Here is a 21097-nt window from a genome sequence, read left to right as displayed (position 1 = left end):
TTTAGGCTATTATCACACTGCAAGTCTTAATGTTCAATTATTATTATTTTTTTTTTGGCTCAAATCCGATTTTACCTTTTAAATGCGACCTCTATCAGACTCCAGTGTGAACAGTGTCCAGTTCCCTACATGACCCACACACAGAGAAGAATATATGATGTCACACTCCGCATGCTGTGCTGTTCTTAATTTTTAAATTAGGCTGTAAAACGAAAACAAAACAAAGTAAACTGCTACCAGAAGGTGATTCCCTTATTCTAAAATTGTAGTATTTTTCACATATCGATGAGAATTGAATTAAAAACAAAACTACCAACTACCCCTGAGGGTACTTTTCAATCTATTGAAAAATATCCATTCATAAATACTCTAAAATAGTTTTATATTAAATCTTTCAATGAAATAAGACTATAAACTTAATTTTAAAATCACTTCCTTATTTTGTTCCATTATTCTAAATCTTAAAAAAAGAAGAAAATCAGATTCAGTGTCATGTAAAGGTAATTTGACCCAACTGGGCTCCTGTCACAGGCCTGTCAATCACTGTCACTCCTGCGAATCGTAAACAATGAAGCACAGTTGAAGCGTAGCAGCTAGCTGTTGGTTTGGGCGTACTCGGCTGTAAAAATATGTCACAGGGGATACATCACTGAAAAAATGCTGAGAACCACTGAAAAAGACGATAATAAAAACTTTTATTCCCTGTCATAGCAAAAAGATAAGGGAGACCGGAAGACCAAGCCCTAAGATTGTCTTTTAAACAAGCTTATCAGTAAGAAAGAACAAGGCCACCAGTTTCATCATGACTGGAGGGCCGTATCACTTAAAGAGCAACATGACCTGCATCAAACCACAAACAGATATGTACTACACATAACAATCCTGTTACACCTAATGAGGACATCTCAGAGGGTAAATCTTTCTGTTCTGCAACAATCCCCAGAATCACAGTAAAATCTTGATATCAGCTCTGTGCCAGGGGCGCCTACAGAGAGTTTTATAAGCTGTGGCCAGATGGGGGGGCCACTGATAATCCACCAAAACCTAAAACCTTAAAAGAATTTCAGTTTTATGTTATTGTTGTTGTACTGCATATGGAAATCCTTGAAAAATACTGCAATGTGAGAGTCAGGGAATCGCCTTCTGATAAAGTTCTACTTTTTATTTTATTTTACGGTTGATATTACTGATTAAGAACAGGACAGTCACTGCTGACCTTAACGAAGCTTGTCCTGTCCTGTCTTGGAGAGGACGCTCTCCTATCCTCACCTGCACAGAAATCAGAATATATATATTTATAAATCTGTAAAAAAAATCTCACACAGAAAAGAGACTTTTCAAGAAACTTATGGTGGTCCCTGGAAAGGAGACAGTTAACTAAAAGCCAAGTCAGCTAAATATTAAAATTAGTTTTTCTGTGTATAAGAACATGTTTTTGTGCTGAACCTTAATTATCTCTCTGTTTTTACATCCTTTGCTTCTCCACACTTTTCATTTAGGATGCAGGCTGAGGTGGTGAGGAAGAAATTTACAAAATAAAACTTCTTTGCTTTGATTCAGACTTTTTACAGCCTGGCAATCTGTCAAAAGCTTCTGTTCCTTATTTAGATAGGAATCATTAATAAAGCTGATGAAAACATGTATATTTACTCTTATTTCTGTTTCCATTCTGTTTCCCTTGTTGTAAATCAAGCGAACTGACTGGTACATTTATTGTTTGTAGCTCCTCTTAGAACCCTCCTCTTTCATACTCTTGCATTTCAGGAAGAGACATGAGTTTATTAGTTTGTGTTTAACAGGCAGGAGGACTAATGAGAAATGACAGGAGGTGACAAAAACTGGGAAACTGAAGGAGTCTGAGAGTGATGCCTTTAAAATGTTGTTGAAATAAAATAAAAAATAACTCATTCAGATGTGCTGTTGACCTGAATCCACCTGCTGACATCAGACCTTAATCTGTGTTTAGTCTGCAGTTGGAGGCTCAGCGCTCGCACTAATTCTCCACATTAATTCACCTCAGTCTGTCACACGTTCAGAAACAAACACCTTTTTGTAGCCCATTAATGACGGGCAGAACCACTGGGTGCAGATACAGAAAACAGCTGTTTAGTCATCTCATTTCATGCAGAAAAATCTATGTTGCATTGATGATGGCTGCACTCTTGTTTCAATGCAAACATAATAAAACCTGAATATAAACATGTTGTTGTCTTCCCTGCTAAACCAGAGCTTTAAATGTCACTGAAAAAAGGACTTTTGCAACATGAGTAACAATGGAAAACCCGGCCAGTTGACGCTTCTTTTTTTATTATTATTTTTTTTATAAAACCAGATACCCCACTGTTCAACTTAAAAGAAATGCTCATGCTGTGAGGTGATGCAATTTTGATTTGTGTGACATTAAAGTGATATTGCACAGGGCTGTCCTCATTTCTGATGTATGCTGTAGCTCTATACAAACTGAACTGCATCATCTGACAATTTGTTCCTCCACCGAGACAAAGCTGAGGTAGAAGCATGACATCGTTGGTGTTTGTCTCAGCAAATTACACAAAAGCCACCAAGCCGGATTTCATAAAACATGTGCAGAGGTGGCGGAAGGATGAGGAAATTCCTGGGGTTTTTTGTTTTGTGGAGTGTTTTTTATTAGATAAAGTGTTTAATTGTTCAACGTTTTTGCAGACTGCCCTCACTTTGCAGCTAATCTGAGCACCAGAAGCTCTGTGCATGCACATATGGACATGTAGGTGAGCAGACAGGCATCTGCTGCTCTGCAGGTAACACGGTCACGTCTTCATTATGCAGATTTCCTGCGTGTGGTGACCTCTGGCCTTTGTGTGTATAATCTGCTGCTGATTCAAAGCAACAAGCAAAGAGCTTAACTGACCTGGTTTTACACACACTCTTGCAGCAGGTTATCTCCACATGGTTAGCGTGTTTTTACGCCACATGATGAAATATTGAAGAAATAGAGTAGGAGGAACACAGTGCGTGCATGTATGTGTGCTTGTTAAACTTTACTGTCTCTTTCATAACCGATGTGATGAAATCAGAGGCCAAGTGTCTGACTCAACTACGGCCTGCCACGGGAACACACACTCAGTAGGAGCAACACTGGCTTCACACACACGCGTGCGCGCTCACACACACACTCTTCTTACACGTGCTGTCCTCATTCTCATGATTACCACCTGTCTTCCACCTGTGCTGCTGTGACACCAAACTTCTGATCTCCGCCTGAGTCTGCACTCTGTCACTGTGTGTGTGTGTGTGTGTGTGTGTGTGTGTGTGTGTTAAAGCTTTAAACTTCCTGCGTATTAACCTGCTGTCTGGCCTCGGCTCTGTTCTGGTGGTCTCTCTCTCTCTCTGTGTTTCGCCTCAGGGCATCCTGATTCCTCAAGCCTCAGGGAAACACTCAGTTTAAAGTTTGGCTAACAGTGGGAGTTTAAGAGACTGTTAAAGCCCTGGGGTGGATAAACGAGGAAACACCCTTGAGCGTGTTCTCTGCCTGATAGTTCTCAGGTCTGTGCTAAGTGTTAAACACATATGTTAACTTTGCACGTATTCAAAAGGTGAGGTAATACTGCAGGTGAACTTTCCTCTACTCAGACTAAACTCACCTGCTTTTCTCTAACCACCCATAGGAGCACATTTACTCTAAACTCACACAGTCAGACCAGTACATCACCAATAACTTGATTTCTCTGAGACCAGAATTTATTTTGCATCATTTCTTCAGATCAATATTGAATTAAAAGTTTGAACAAAAGGCCAGGCTGTAATTCAGTTTGGAGATCCCTGGTATTTAAACTGATGTCCTGTTTTCAGTCTCAGCTGTCTCTCCTCACAATCTGGAGGATCACAATATGATGACATGATTATTCTGGGTATTCTTTCATAATTAACTGCACTTAGATGATCTATTATTAGTTCACTATTGGTGGGATGTGGTTGGCCCAAGCTTGACAAATAAAGCAACATGGATCATTAAATATTTATTTGATGTTCTGGTTATCACACAGTATCAGCTCACTACTTTCTCACTTCATAATTATGTCTGTTTTCTCAGTCTGCATGCTCAGTACATATTTTTACAATTTTATTCCTCCTAATCATAATTAAATAAAAGGTCTGCATATCACCCGCTGCCTTTCACACCAGAGTTTTACACTAAGATCATCTTGTGTTGAGAACTGATGATTTATAGCTCTTTTGGTCAAACCTTGAAAATAACGCTATGAGTGAAATCCTGCTCACAATATGTGTTGTTAACGACTCTCAGCTACTACCACATCAACTTTTAGGTCAACATATGTAAAACTAAGTAGGTCATGGTTATTTTTTTTTATACACAGGCAAAAACATTATTGTTCACCTTCACCTATTTGCAAATTTACACAAAAACAGCCATTTCACTGAGAATGCTCCCAAAAATCTGCCTAAAATGATAATGGATCATACTGCAGATTTGTATTTTTTACATTCAAAAATAAATAAACAATAATACTAATAAGAAAATCATTTGTTATAAGATGTCCTTCCACCAAACTGTCAGACTAAAACTGAAATAAGACCAAACTTCAGCAGCTCAGAAGCTCTACGTCTCTGACCTTAACTCTCTTTATGACGGGTCTTTGCAGAACATCCAGTCCAATGGTCCAGACGCACTACAGCATGGAACAGAAAGCTCAGACTACAACACACAGACACACACAGTGTGTGTGACTTCATTTATAAAGACACCTGCCATAAAACCTGAGCTGCCTGCTGCCTGTACATGTTTGCTGCTAAAGAACATTAAAGCACAAAGTGTGTGATTTTTTTTTTTCTTGAATAAACCTGAGCTTGTCTCAGCTTGTCTCACTCTAATCCCTGCATGTGCGCACGCACACACACACACTCGGAGGTCACCAGGGATGATGCAAAACTGAGATATGAAGACGCTTAAATAGTGTATGTGTGTGTGTGTGTGTGCGTGTATGTTTGTGTGAATGCATGTGTGTGAGAGCGATAGAAAGGGGTATAGCTCCCTATAAACACACTCACTGAGGCCGGCCTGGGATTGTCTCCGTGATGAAACCAGCAGTAATGTCTGTTGTTGGCATGATGACTCCATACTCCATCCTTTGTGACATGACTGTGTTTGTGTGTGTGTGTTTGTGTGTGTGCGTTTTAAAAGATAGAGCTAACCTTTGACCTCCACTGTGTTCCAGGTGAAAACATGTGGAACATTTTGTTCAAGCTCACAAACAAATTCAGTCTTCATACCAACTGATGAAAAGTTTTTTTCCTTCAGGGTTTTGGGGATTTGCAACTTTTCAAATAAATGGAAATCCAGTTTTATTGTTTTGAACTGAAGTTTTGTTGAAAAATAAAAGAGACTCAGGTCAGGTGGATAATACGTACATCTATAGATCTATACTCCTCAGTTCATGTTTAACTCGTCACACACAGATATTCTACAGTTTAAAGACATGCATAATTATTGAGGTAAGCTCTTAGGCTTATTTTAACTTAAATAATAGGAAACTAAAATCTGCTCATTGTTTTTATCCTTAAAGAACTGATAATTACAACTGTTTTGTTGTTAATTACAGAGTATTTTAAAAGTTATAATAAGGAAAAAGTTTCAAAAGGTTTATTTGTGTGCTAGTTTTGGAATATTTTTTATTATTTATGCCTTTTTAAATCAAATACTTTGTTTTTTTTTTTGTTTTTATCTGCTCTGAGGCAACTATATCAGTCATAAAGTGCACGTTTGTGTAATTTGCTACATAAAAACTACATCAGCTGGCTGTGGCAGCCATTTTGAATTGGGTTGGCTTGAAAAGTTAATTAGTTGTAGGGGTATACATTCAAGGGTTATTTTCGGAAAATTTATTTAAAATCTTTCCTGTGGTTCATAAAATGTTTTGATTACAGGCAGGTACATGAAGAAAATTGAAAATAAAGATCAAAATGAATGGTTGTTTCTCGGAGATCAGTTGAAGGCACCAAGGTGAGGCATCCTGGACTGGAAGTGGGACCATCAGGCTTTCCATAGTTCAAAAACCAGTTTCTGTGCTGCACGTTTTTGCACATGATTAATTTGCTCATTACAAAATCAAAAAGTACAAATGAAGCCCACATGTTTCCGAGTCTGAGATGATGAATCAAACACATCAACCTCTGTGAAGAGTCTCAGCGCTCGTTTCCTCAGGTGTGTTGCGTCAGGATCTAATTAAGAGTCTGATTCTTCCTCCCACGGGACCGTCAGATCTCTCTGGCTCATCTACCAAAGTAAAACATGATCACAGTGTGAATAACAGCAGAGACGCACACTTGATGTTTATTTTAATGATTCTGATTAAGGCTCTGATGTTTTCACCAGAGAGCTGATGGAGCTCAGCTGGTGTTCAGGCCGCTTCTCCACATGTGAGGGATGGTTTTTCCTCATGAGAAGGTCTTTTTTTTCATTTTCAACCCGGACATGATAACTTCAAGTTAATCTTGGATTACTTGATGCAGCAGAAGCATATCTATGTGTGCTTTATTTTTCTTTTTAATAATTAATAAGTGGTTATAAAATATTAAATGGTTCAAAACATTTAGAAGAAAACTTTTTTCAGTTATTTGTGTGCAAACCTGCAGGAGGACAAACAGAGTTCAGTGAGGAATTATAGTTCATCGGTCTCGCAACACGACGCTCTTGACATTAGAAAAAGTTTTTTATTGCAGCTAAATGGGTCAGTTGTGGATTTGGTCAGTGCTCTAAAGTTCTATGATTTGTCAACAATTTTGAGGCAATTTTAAAGCTTATCAGTGCTTTCTTTTGTCCAAACAGTAACCCAAATTTCTAAAATATTCAATTTATTAAAACCAAGCAACCATATTGGAAATGGAAGAATGCAAAGTCACAATGAAATGTTGATATTCTCTGTAATTTAGTTGCATTTCTATATAAAATAAAAGTTATGCAAGAGCATTTCAAAATAGTTTCTGTAATTCTGGTTTGTCAAAGCAATATCTTAAGAAGTAAGTGCTAAAACAATCTGCTCAAAGTGTACAGGCACAGATATAAATAGGCCATTCAGCCTATTTAAAGGGAACAAACAGGCCACTGGGTAATTTGGTCTTGTTGTGTTCACCACATTAAACGTGGAGCAGAGAAAGCAGAAGCTGTCTGAGGAGCTCAGGAGGAAGATTATAGATCTCCATGTTAAAGGCTACAAGACCATGTTCCTCTCATCACAGATGGCATTATTATTTAAAAAAATAAGGTTCGTGGGACTGTAGCCGACCTCCCAGGATGTGGACACAAGAGGAAATGCAACCACAGGTTGATCAGGCAGATTGTATGAATGGGAGAAAAACGAAACCATTCAAAACTAAACAAGCTGAACTCTAAGGTCAAAATACGTCACTTTCTGATCACACCTTCATTTTGAATCATAAGAGACTCCTTGGAAGAAAACAATATGCATTTTTACCAAAATCAAGCTCCAAAGTTAGCTCCAGGAACATTACTCGTCATTTTTTATTTTAGTTTATTTGGATTATTATGAAAGAGGACCAACAAACATATCCACGTCTGTACATAGAGGACGAAAAACAAGGAAATTGAGAGCATAAAATGAACATTAAAACATTGAACTTTACAAGTGTAACTGTAACATCTAGTCCATAAAACATTTAAAATAAAAACAAAAGAAAATGATGGTCCAAGTTAAAAGTTAAATGAAGAACAACTGTTCATAACAGCTTCTGTGTTGGTGAAATTAAAAAATCCTCGTAGCAACAAATGTCAGCAACTGCAAACTAAATTTCAGCAATATTTATGCAAAAAAAGAATAAAACTCATGGATTCTATAGTGTTTTTTTTTAATGATTTCTTCCATTGCTATAAATGTGTAACTTAACACAAGAAAAGCAGTTAATTCAGGCTGATTTTGGCTTTTATAACCAGGCCTTGAATAAAGTATATGTTATCAACCACTGAAACTTCTGCAGAGACATCTGACATCACATGAAACTGAACATCTAGTTCTGACCTCCAAACGTTCAGTTATTTCTGATAAGACACTTTGCTTTGAACTGTCTGTTTGAACTGAAGATAAAAACTGTCTGAAATGTTTAAAACCAAAACAATGTAAATATTGAATAAACTGTTAATATCCATTGTTTTTATGTCTTAAAAATGGGTCCGTGTGTGCGTGTGTGTGCGTGTGTCTCCATGGTTTCATTGCTCTCCTGTGCAACCATCAAATGCAACTTTAGGCAATATCCTACACACATACAGACGCACACACACACACACACACACACACACACACTTGCCCATCCGCCGCTGACTGAAACAAACAAAACAAACAAACACGCACTCCCTCCATCACCATCCGTCTGCTTTCTGCCGTAACGAGGTGCAATCAACACGCAACACTGACCAATACACACACACACACACACCAGCGCTGGTTGAAGAATGAAGTCAGCCTCTGATTGCAGAAGAGTTACAGAAGTGTTGACTTGTGTGAATGTTGACCTCATACTAACATGATGTCACATCTCTAACAGTTGCATTAACAGCAGCACAAGTTTTTACTTTAATACACTTAGAAGTTTCCAAAATTCATCCAAAACTCTTTGTAAAAGTAATCAAATTACTTTTCAAGCTTTTGAAGTCATTTCTAAAAGTTTATTCCTTAGAACATTTTAACAAATAACACTTTAAAGAGTTTTAAAAGATGAAAAAAAGAATTAAACTGATGTGGAATTACTCTGCAGGTTCTGGTCATGCTGATGTTCTGACATGAGTTTTAACAGGTTTTAGAATATATAGAAATTTTAATTTTGACTGCTATATTTTCAATCTCTGCACAGAATTTGCTCAAAACCTTTTACAGATGGTGATAAATGTACTTTTCATGCATGCATTCTGCTGAACTGAGCATCAAGAAGATTAAAATACATGAAAACCAGCTGAAGCTGAAAAGTTTAAAGTCTATTTTTTTTTCTCTGCTGTCACGTGATATATTATACATCTGCATTACAAACAAAGGAACAAGCAGAGATTTAATTAGCAGCTGCAGGAAGTACAGCTCGGCTCTATGTGCAGCTGAATGCATTCAATGTTTCAGTGAAGTGTTTCTGTAAAAAGCCAGCCCAGTTATCTCACACCTGCTGGCTTCATGTGTGTGTGTGTATGTGTGTGTGTGCCACTGAGATATGTGAAGAATGTCAGCATGATGTAACACACACACAATCGCCAAAGTGGTGATGGATCAGTGGAGAATTCCTGGTTCTGACATGCAGACGGTGAAGAAGTGCAGACAGATAAGACAGACTGTTAACTGAGTCACAACACGGCGTCTCAGACTCCGCCGTGATGTCAGGACCCGGCCCGTTGGTTCATTCTTCATCAACTCTGATGTGCAGCTGATAGGAAGGAGACATCTGTGTGATTATTGTTCACACTCACTTTCTCTTTGTCACCAGAAATTAGGAGGAGGCTGCTCCAACCACCAGAGGGAGACAAACTCCACCAACTCACCTGGGCTGAACAGGTTTCATTCCTCTCCCTTTTTACTCTGACAACCATATTTCAGCTATTTATAAAAGGTATTTTAAACAAAATTACACATGTGATGTTGCAAAGCCACCTACTGTTGCCTTTTCTTCAAATTCTGTGCAGCAATTCTGTAAAACTTCTTCTTAACCATGAGTTATCTGGCTTGAAAAGGTAATAATTAAACTCCCAAATGTATCTCTGTGAAGATATATTTTGTAGAATATTTAAAAAATATCTTTGTCTTCATTTAAATGTTTTAATGTTCACAAACATCTGTCAAACAGTAATCAAATTCTTATATTGTCAGAGTTTCCTTTTATCCCAACTGTTTTCTCATAGAAATGAACCTCAGGCAACTTTAACATTTGTTTTGTTTATTGATTCTTATCTTGGTGGTTCAGCCTGATATAAAACTGATTTTCAGAGGATGTCACTCAGAGACAGCCTGACCCTGATGAAACTAAAACTTTGTGCTTTTTGCTGCAGAGAAGCCAGCGGGGAGCCAAACTTGTGACTGTGGGACGATAGTCACAAGTCATCGGAAGGAATTATTTTGGATGTGATTTTGGGGAGATGCTGCAGGGGTGAGGAGTGTTATTTTAGGAGAGACGAGGGCTGTGTAGACAGAGGAAAATCACAGCACAACACATTCCTGTGTAGAGGTTTCATTTCCTAAGCTAGAAAAAACACACTAATTACTAAATTTTTCATAGATTCAATGATTCAATCAGAGAGCTGTTTCAGTAAATTAGCAATTAAAGGAGTTATCATCTCAGGTCAGCTCTTATATGTTAACTCGCCTCAGTGTTGGCAGGGGAATTAACAACTCCACAAATAAAATACTTGCATTTTGGCTTAACTGGCTGCTTGAAATTGTCACTGTCCATCTCATTTTTTCCATGTGACCCTATGGTGGACTGGTTACCTGTTCAGGGTTTCCCCTGCTGCTTGCCTAATGACTGAGATGGGTACCAGCCACTGGATGGATGGATGGATGGATGGATGGATGGATGGATGGATGGATGGATGTCTTACACAATAAGTTCAACTCCAGATTTTGTTTTAGACATTTATGTTCATACCTCAGTTTTGACCTTTGACCTCATTGTGAACACACACACAAACACACACACACAATCAAAAAACTTAGCTCTCCCACGCACTTCTATCCATTCACACAAAAAACTCTTATTTCTGGGTTCTTTAAAATCAAATTACAAACAACGTGCTGCACGTTAAAAGGAAACTCGGGAGGAATGCAAACACACGAGGAGACACGTGAACACGTCTCCGCTTCACATGATGGTTGCTGTCGCTAAACGCAATGCAGAACCTAAAATGTTAAACTGGAAGACCGTGACCTTTATAGTAAGACCCTTTTCACTCTTGGTTCCTGTGGTCACACTGAATAAAAACAACAGTAAACTCAGACATTTCCAGAGTCAAAAACAAAATAAAATCTCTGCTCATCAGCGTCTAAAACATCCTGCAGGCAGTCTGAATCACTCACAGAGAATCTGAAACATTTTTTTCAACACATTCAGGGTTTTACACATTACCTCTGTTGGTAAAAACACTTTTTCTGAATGCCCTACTCACCCAGAAAATAAAAAAAAGAAAAATGTGCACACAGATTTAAAGCTATTTACTAGGCTCAAAAAAACATTACAAAACTGTAACATTTATGCAAGCAGTGACTCAGCGGTCTGCATGAAAAGACATTTGTTTCCCACGAGACTGACTGACAGTTTGTAGGCACCAGGTTCAAGAGATTAACTTTTTATGTGGTCATAAGACAAATCCTTTTAAAAAAAATCAAAGCTTCGACCTGGTAAAGACCAAAACAATCAAAGCCCTAATATTTCCTCCTTCCACGCCAGTGTTTTGAACTAAAATCATCTTGTGTTGAGAAGTGACAGAAATATAGCTGTTTTTATCAAATTTTGAAAATAACATTATGCTTAACCTGAAGCAATATGACTGTTGCAGAAAAGAAGACTCACTGATAAGATACTGATGGGCTCTCTGTCCTGTAAAGGGCTTATCTGTTCGAAGTTTAATGTTACGTTTTGCAGCCTTTTATGTGATCCAGCCTTCCAGCTATAAGAAGACTGCAGGTGATGTTACGTCTCACTGATAAGCTTTGTTCAAATGAGCCCATCTGTCAATCTGAAGTGAGACAGATGCCACCGCTTGGATCTGTCTCAACCTCGGGAGGTTCTGCCTGACGTTTCTTTTGTAATAAATTGTTAGAAGACGCTCAGCCCTTCTGTGTCCTTTATCTTTTTGCTACAGCAATTACAAGATCTTTTGTGATGTGTTGGGATTGACTCTCAGATACTAGTACACAAAATTTGTAAAACTGGCTGAATTCTAGCTGTTTTTACTTTAAAGTCTGATTAGCTGCAGATGACATCTTGAACTAGACTGACTTATCAAGGTAATCAGTTGTAGATGAACATCTACTGATCATTTCCTGAAAGTTTTATTATGATCCATCCAGTGGTTTATGAAATATTTTGCTAAAACGATCAGGTTGACTCCAGTAGCTAATAACAAACTTACTGAAAGTATGTGTTGGGTGTCAGCTTCAGCTGCTACCGCACCAATTTTTAGCTCAATATCTGCAAAGCTGAAGGAGTTTTAGCCATTTTTGTGTTTGCTAAGGTCAATTAGCTGTGGCAGCCATCTTGAATCAGGTTGACTCAAAAAGTTATAGACGTACATTCAGAGATTAGAGAGTTCTTTCGGCTGTTTCCTTCTTCAGGGTTCCCACAGTGAGCAAACTCGCACAAACGATTTAGCAATTGTTTACCACCGGATGCCCTTCCTGCTGCAACCTGGGCTCGAACCTGTAGCCTCAGGATTACAAGACCACTGACCGCCAATCCACCGCAGCCCCTAAAATCTAGTGATTACTTCCCGAAAAATTCACTAAAATCTGTTTATTTTGCCACCATGACGGCAAAAACATTGACTTTTTGCCTTTTGGAGGCAGACAATAAATACAAACAGAAATGCATCAGATTTTTTAGTAATTAGTTAAAACATTTTACTTTAAATCGTTGTTCTAAGATCCTGCTGGAGAACGTGAAGGACGTGTTCTGTGTTGTGCAGTCGATGCAACACGAAACAATACGTCTTTTTAATATTTCGTGCCTCGCAGCTGAACCAGCAGGAATAAAGAAGGCAGAAGTGAGTTCTTGTCTGTGACATACGTCCAAGAATGTCAGAAACCCTAAAGACGTTTTGATGATGAAGACACATTTTTCACATTTCGGTTGAAGTGAAGGTATGCAGTAATGCTGAACAGTCGGCTGAGAATTAACGACACAGACACTCGGCAGCAGCATCCACAACCAGCCGAGCAAAGAACAACTATCAGCAAATTTATTAGCAGAAAATGATCCTACGATGCTACTGACAGGAATAATAAAATAAAATGTGACTAAAATTCAACTTGAATTTGATTCTTCCCTACTTTAAATAAAATTAAATGTGGAGTAAAATAATGCATTTGGTTTTATTTTTTGATAATTCCGTGAATAATTTCCTGGGTTTTTTTATTTTTCAGTACGGTTTTGGATCTAACTGCAGACTTTGTGTTATTTTACGTTCATTTATAAGAACGTTCAGCTCATTCAGACGATGGCTGCATGTTTTGTTTTTTTTTTTACACTTTTCAGAATATTTAACTTTATTCACATTAACTTTCACCAGAGAAATCTCTTCACTTCTTTCAAAAACGTTGTTCTTTTTGCTTCAGCATACTTGCTGTGCTACTTTTAGCTAGCCTTTTGTGACTTTTAGCTATCCTTTAGCTACTTTTTGTTTTATAACCACTGTTCTGCTACTTTAAGCTAGTGTTCTTCTTCTTCTTTTAACTTTAAGTCATTCAGCAGTCAGCCTTCAAACTGAGGTTTCACATAAAACACAGTTTTTCTAGTTCTTCTTTTTTATTATTGTGTTGCTTCTAATAGTTTTCAAGCTGCACAAACTTCCATACATACAACATCAGAATCCTTCACACAAAGACAGTTTCTTACCTTAATATTTTTTATATTGGGCTACTAATCATGTAAACATGTACAGGAATTATGATTTTATCTTTAAAATAATCTCCTTTAATGTTATATAACATCAATCTTCTTCTGTGTGTCTCTAATGAGCAGCTTTCTTCCCTTCATTAACCTGTTAACCAGTCCTAATATGGTTTCTGTTCAAACACACGTGCACCAAAAGAAAAGAAAAAAAAAAGGTTTAAAAAATAGCAGACATCCGGTCACGATTTATTTTCACATTCATGTAACTCCTCGCATCGCCTAAATGTGATTAAAAAGTTTATTTTTTTAGTTTTAAAAGTTTTATAAATCAACTTTCTGTTTATTTTTTACCAGTAAAATCAAGTTAATGACTTTAATAGACTCTGCCAACTGTAAACCCTGTTTGTTCAGAAGGAACGCTGTTGGTTAAAGTTCACCTGAACCTTCCGGTTCCGTCGTTTACGGGTCCGTTTCTGGTCGGCATCCTTTAAACTCACATGAGCCTCATTAGCAGCAGAGGAACATGAGAAGCTTATTAGTGATCATGAGTCACCAGCTGCCACTCATTAAGATAACACATCTCTGAACTGAACAGATGGACTTTACAAAAATAGCTTTTTACATTATATTCACAGATTGCATCATTAAATGATGTCTGTAATAATGTGAAATGTGTGACATATTATCCTTTATTTAACCAGGCATGTCCCAGAGATCACAGATCTCTTTTTCAAGGGAGGCCTGCGTCTGAAGGCAGCCTAACACGGATGTTTTTAGGCATCAGAAGTTCATCAGCTCCTTTAAATTATTTTGTTTGTTTTGTTAAACCAGTAGATGTTTTGAAGTGATCTAGAATATTATTATATATATGTTTCTCCTTTTTTTTAAACTCAACTCTTTTCCCAGAAAAGCACCACTTAGGGCAAAACTCAGACCATCCATCCATCCATCCATCCATCCATCCTCTTTACCCGCTTCTCCATTCCAGGTCACAGGGAGCTGGTACCCATTTCCAGCAGTCACTGTTTGAGAGGCAGGGGACACTTTGGACAGGTCCAAGTCCATTGCAGGGACACATAGAGACAAACAACCACTCACACCTAGGGACAATTTTTACAGTTACCAATGAACCTAACATGCATGTTTTTGTTCTGAGGGAGGAAACCGGAGTACCCGCAGTAAACCGGTGTATGAACAGGGAGAACATGTAAACTCCACCCAGAAAGGCTCCAGGCTGGGATGTGATCCTGTACCCTTCTTGCTGGGAGGCGACAGCTCTAATCGTTACGCTGCTGTGCCACCTGGCAAATATCAGTAAATTAGTAAAAAAAAAAGTAAAATAAATGCCAACACGAAGGCTAAAAATATGAGATCCATCAAGTTTCCACTGGGATTTTTATGAAACTTCTGCTTGACCGGGAAGTTTGCCATTTCAGCTTTTTACCAACTCAAACAGCTCTTCCATGGTCATTGCAATTGTTGACCTATTTTCTGTCACTTTGGTTGTTTCTGTAGGTAAGCAAACACGTGTGGCCGTTGGCATCGGTTCACAAATTTTATTTATTTTATTTAAGGACACCCTAACCATCAACATGACAAGAAGATGTTGTGCACATTTTGTTTCTTACTGGCTGGTCTACCTGACTTTGCAATGAGCACCTTTGACTTCATGTAAATTATGATTTTTTTGTTTCTCTGTTTGATTTTTTTTTTAATAGATAAATTCAAATAGTTGCAATGCTCTGAAATTAAGGAGTAAGAGGCAAATGTTGCTGTAAGTATAGGCGTGATGTAAAACCAGATGGTCAAATAAGAAAAAGAAAAGAAACACACACACACACACACACACATTTCTGTTACTGTTTTACTGTAATCCCATTGGCTGCTTCTGATAAATGGGCGAGCTGTTAGCCAATCAGAAGCATGTGACCGGTGACTATGTAGGCTGATCAGCATCTGCCAGTTGCTCTATCACCATTTCCTCATTTCACACACACCAACACACACACACACACACACATCTGGTAAAAAGCCTCTTTGTAAACACACACACACAAGTAAACATCAGTCATCATCATCCATTTTATCATGCACAGCAAAGAGCAGATCAGGTAAGAAAATGTTCCTAAATTATTGTTTTTACTAACAAATATGTTTGGCTGTTTTGTAACTTTAAATGTAAAATTTTCAGGTAAATGTTTAATAATCTCCTTGGTTTTGTAATGCCTCGTTTCTGTCATGTAACTTTCTCAGATGGCTGAAAATTAAAAATTCAGTAAAAAACAAGAAAAATGCAAAAATTCAAAGTTTTCAGTAACATCTTTTTCTTGTTCTGGTAATTAGCTTGTAGCCACTTGTTGGGTTCATTTTAGTAGCACTCATTTCACAGCCTATTATTTACGGTGTAGAGTTGAAAAGAAAGAAGAAAAAAAAACTAACTAACTGTGAAACTTGAATCACTTTTGACTTAAATATTGAATGAATGGAAGCAAAAACTGTAACTGCCAAGATTATTGAGAGAAAAAGCTAAATCATTTCTGGACATACTTCATTTTCCTTCAGGGTATGATATATATACACACACACACATATATATTTGGTAATTATTATTTTATTTTTAAAAAGGACTTTTGGAATGTCACGTTCATTATGAGCCTTGTTACAGTTCCCCCTAATATTGCAGAAGTTTGACACAGCTTACCAGAAGTGATGCTTTTTTTTCCTTTTTTAACAATATTGAGCTAATTGAAGATATATATTTATGTATTAAGATGTATCCATTTAGATGTAAAACTGCATGATGTTATGATCATTTCCTGAGTGATTGGATGAAATGTTTGGTCCTCTGATGAATTCAAACAGGAAGCATCAATCTGATACCTCAGAAAATGAAAGCTGAAGCTGAGCTTGCGTAGTTATCCTAAATACTTATATTTTGTGTTTTTTCTTGACAGCCATGATGAGTACCAGACGACAGCTGATTGGTTGATGTCTCAAACGAAGCACCGCCCACAGGTGGCGATTATCTGTGGCTCCGGTCTAGGCATGCTCGCTGACAGCCTCAAATGTCAAAACTCTTTTGCTTACTCTGACATACCAGGCTTCCCTCAGAGCACAGGTACTCCGAAACAACACCTCTGTAACTTTTATTGTTCTTAATAATAACAATACTGATTAACCTCAATGACCATGAATAAGCATTTCATTTATATTATTTTAAACTTGTAGAATATAAATGTTTTCTAAATATTTGATTATTAGCTTAACACAACAGTAGCTCTCAGGCCAAAAATTTAAAAAATATAAATTATATGTGTAAAAGATGATAAAATAAGACATTTTTTGTCTTGTTTATTTGTCACCATTGATTCCAACATATTACTAAAACTTAAAAAATATAAATTTCAATATAACAATCCCTGCAGGAATTTGATTTTACCCAAATAACTGCAGACAAGAAGCTGTCTGGTTGTATTAGTAAACAGAACATGTTGGCAGTCTGTTAGGTCAAAGAAGTTCAGCTCGCACAATATTTTATCGGCAGTGACAAAGCACAAACAAAGAGAGAGGAGGATCGCCAAGCGGTTCTCCAACAATAGATGGGGCTGAATCTGAGAGTCCAAGCCAGAACCAATGGGAACACATTTGTTGGGAGAAACCAGGCTCTGTGCTTTTCCTTGAAGTTGAATCTTGAATCACAGAGATCAACAGTCTGAAGTGAAACTGCTTTTAATCTAATAAGCAATTTCCATGTCACATGCAAAAAAAAATTAAAATCAGTTGGCTTAGAGCATATTTGTGTGTGTTGCAGTGCAGGGTCATGCAGGCCGACTGGTTTTCGGGGACCTGAAGGGGAAGTCATGTGTTTGTATGCAGGGTCGCTTCCACATGTATGAAGGACACTCCCTGCTGAAGGTACCCACTCACAAGTTTCAACTTTGTTTACTTTTGCAACAGTTAAACAGCCAAAAAGTCCAAACTTTTCCCAGATACAGCTTCAATGCACCACTTCAGAGTTTTTCTGAATGAACAAATGTTTATACTACTAAACCATGAAGGCAAAAGTGAAGAGTTGTGACTGAACGAATAAGTGAAAAAATAACAAGCCTAAGGGAGACATGAACAAAGAAACATGATGCACGACGTGGAGACAAACAGAAACTCATGGGTTCATAAACAGGCAAACCTAAATACTGGTGATCTGTACCTCAGCCAACCCTGCTGGAGAAACGATTGCAACACAAAAAACCGAGAACCGGTTTGCGTCACAACAGTACTACTTGTACACATCATAAATACTCTCACACAAACACAATGAGCGGATTAAAAAAGCTCCGTCACGCAACCTTGGTACTGTTACACACAAGACTGTAATCAGTAGCATGAGACAGAACCTGTGGAGTCGGATGTGTGGTGTGTGTGTGGTGTGTGTGTGGTGTGTGTGAAGGTCATGCATGAGTCCGGTCACATGCAGCCTTTTAGCAGACTGTTTAGCAGACTCAATGCTGCCATTGTTTCCTTTCATACACACATTCACAGTGACACACAAATGCACTCTCTTCCGTGCGGTCACACCGAGAGAGCCTGACTCGCCTTTAGGTGGCGCTCTGTCAAGCATCCTTCACGGCAAAACCACCGATAATGAAACTTTTCTTCTGGAGTGAAAGTGCCCTCATTATTTTTACATGTTCGCAACAATTTGTGTGACAGTCAGGAGACACAGCCTAAAAACTTCCTCTTTGATAGTTAAACTCCTGCGTCACCTGACCAAACACTGTGACCATGGCAACAGGACGTTCCTTCAGTTTGAGACCTGAAGAACGGAGCTGTGATGAAACACTTCACTGACTGTCTCTCCCTAACAGACGACGTTTCCAGTTCGAGTCTTCAAGCTGATGGGAGTGGAGACTCTGATTGTGACAAATGCTGCCGGCTCATTGGCGGATGGCTTCCAGCCTGGTGACATCATGATCATCAAAGACCACATCAACTTCCCCGGACTGGTTGGACTGAACCCACTGTGTGGCCCCAATGATGAAAAGTAATGCTCCAAACCTTGCTAAGTACTGTCTGTGTGATGCCATTGTCAGTTGTCATGACGAAAAAAATAATATTGCTTCATCTGTTAATGATGTTGCTCATTGTTGCCAATTATTTGCTGTTTACAGGTTTGGGCCACGCTTCCCGGCCATGTCAGATTGCTATGACAAAGGGCTGCGTTGCCTAGTAATGGAGATCGCCAAGCAGATTGGCGTTGCTGGTCTTCTGCAGGAGGGCGTGTATGCAATGGTAGGAGGACCTAACTTTGAAACCATTGCCGAGGCCAGACTGTTGCATCGACTGGGTGTGGATGCAGTCGGTATGACACACAAAGACACCAGATTAACAGTCTTAGTCTAGTTGGTTTCAGGGTTTAGTTTCACAGGTGAACAATATTTCTTTTGTCATTTTTGTGGCCCTTTATAGTAAAAAACTCTTGTTTCAATTGACTTAAAAACAGCCTATATGCCTTGTTTACATCCAGAATCAGTTTGATGCATCAAATTTGTAAATTAGTCATTAACTAAAAAGCTTATATGCAAAGCAATGGTTGTATTGTTTTAACATGTACCACTGTTGTTTTTTTACTACCTCTGACTTAAATAAATTTAAATAAATAAAAAGTTTAATTCAAGAAATATTGGACAGACAACATTAGATGCTAAGAAGATCAAAAAAATGAAATCACTATTAAATTACCTAATTGCTTGCTAATTATTAATCAAGTGGGAATTTTTAGGTATATTTAGCAAAGGTTGGTAAAGAATTGATGGGCTTGTTATTACCCAATTTTACATAACAGTGCTGCAGCACAAAGAGCATGTTTGATAGCAAATAAAACTATAAATACTCCAATATTCCACATGAATGACTCCACAGTGAATCAGCATTATTATTCTCTGTAAATGTTCCGCTCTGTTTACAGGTATGAGCACGGTCCCTGAGGTCATCGTGGCAACTCACTGTGGTCTGAGAGTCTTTGGTCTCTCTCTAATCACAAATAAGGTAACACACTGATCAATATTTGTGTTTTACTAACTGATGATTACACTGACTGTGACCAATTGAAACAATAATGTTGGTTTTAAAGCAAAAGCAAAAGATGAAAAAGTACAATGTTTGGTTGAATGGATGGTTGGTTGGTTGGTTGGTTGGTTTAATGGATGGAAGGTTGGTTTTAGATAATTTTAACTTTTTATTTGCCATTTTGTTTCTATTACAAGTTTTAATATTTGGTATTGGTACGTACAAACTGCTTTCAGCTGACTTGAGTTTAGTTGGTTCATAAATGGATAGATGGTTGATTGATTGATTGATTGATTGATTGATTGATTGATTGATTGATTGATTGATTGATTGATTGATTGATTGATTGATTGATTGATTGATTGATTGATCTGCTGCAGGTGGTTAAGAGTTACGAGGACTCTGACAGCGTAAACCACGATGGCGTCCTGGAGGTTGGCCGGTTGCGTTCTCAAACTGTTCAGCAGCTGGTGACCGAACTGATCAGCAGGATGGAGATCAATAACAATGAAAACTCAAATAATGCTTCCTAAACACACACACACTACATATCTGATGATTGTACTGACAGTTGTTATGCATTCTTCCTGTTTTATTTCTCATATTTTTTTATTTTTCTGCTGTAATGGAAAGTTTATTTATATCATTATGGTGCTCAAATATTGTTCATCAGGGTAAATCAAACTTTAAGTATTTGTTCCTAATATAAATCTTATTTTTTTTTATAACAATAACAGTTATATTTGATGATGCTTTATTACAAAAGCTTTGGGCAAATATGTATATTGAGCTCGTGGGATTATTGAATTTTATTTTGTAAAGGATTTCACTAAATTACTGATCTGATTAAAATATTCTGCCATCTTGTTGCTTCCTGTTCAATCTTTATGTTGATTTTTATTTACATCAAAGCCACCCACTTTGATTTTACATCTGTAATTTTTCTGTTTGCATGTTTGTCCCTCCTAATTTGGTGATGATTTATGAGAGAAGAAGAAAAGACAACAGTCATTCAATAGAGTAAAACATATTTTTTATTGATTCCAGCTACATTCAGTTTTCCATTGTCGGAGTGAAGTGTATAATCTCAATCAGACATGAAATAAAATCTTCACGACAACCTAAACATTTAAACGTTCCGGCAACTTGTTCAGATGAATTCTTCTGGATGTTGTTGTGATAAACTTGTTTGAACTGAACTGAAAACTTTTCCTTTTCCATGAGCTAAAAAGCCAAATCACATTTTGGTCAGAAAATGTTAAATTATAACATAGTAAAACTGAATTAAAACTAGAGTATGTAGTGTATATACTATAATATAAAGATGTACAAGGACTTTATGGGAACCTTACAACCCTTTTGAGAGCTTGATTATTATAAAAGCTGCAGAAATTATAATATATATTATAATAATAATAATCTATAATTTCAGACCTGAGTG

General features: G+C 37.6%; 1 protein-coding gene across 1 annotated transcript; it reads left to right on the top strand.

The window, feature by feature from the left end:
• The first annotated feature begins 15547 nt into the window (after nt 1–15547).
• pnp4a (purine nucleoside phosphorylase 4a) lies at nt 15548–20711 on the top strand. Its single transcript, XM_017431444.3, has 7 exons — nt 15548–15701; nt 16545–16708; nt 17402–17505; nt 18456–18631; nt 18759–18949; nt 19556–19635; nt 20037–20711. The coding sequence occupies exons 1-7, from the start codon at nt 15679–15681 to the stop codon at nt 20187–20189; spliced, it is 891 nt and encodes a 296-aa protein (XP_017286933.1). The 5' UTR covers nt 15548–15678; the 3' UTR covers nt 20190–20711.
• The last annotated feature ends 386 nt before the right edge of the window (nt 20712–21097 follow it).

The sequence above is a fragment of the Kryptolebias marmoratus genome, linkage group LG4 (assembly GCF_001649575.2).
Source record: "Kryptolebias marmoratus isolate JLee-2015 linkage group LG4, ASM164957v2, whole genome shotgun sequence".
Taxonomy (NCBI): domain Eukaryota; kingdom Metazoa; phylum Chordata; class Actinopteri; order Cyprinodontiformes; family Rivulidae; genus Kryptolebias; species Kryptolebias marmoratus.
The sequence above is the reverse complement of the archived record's forward strand: the minus strand, read 5'-3'. Positions and strand labels throughout refer to the sequence as shown.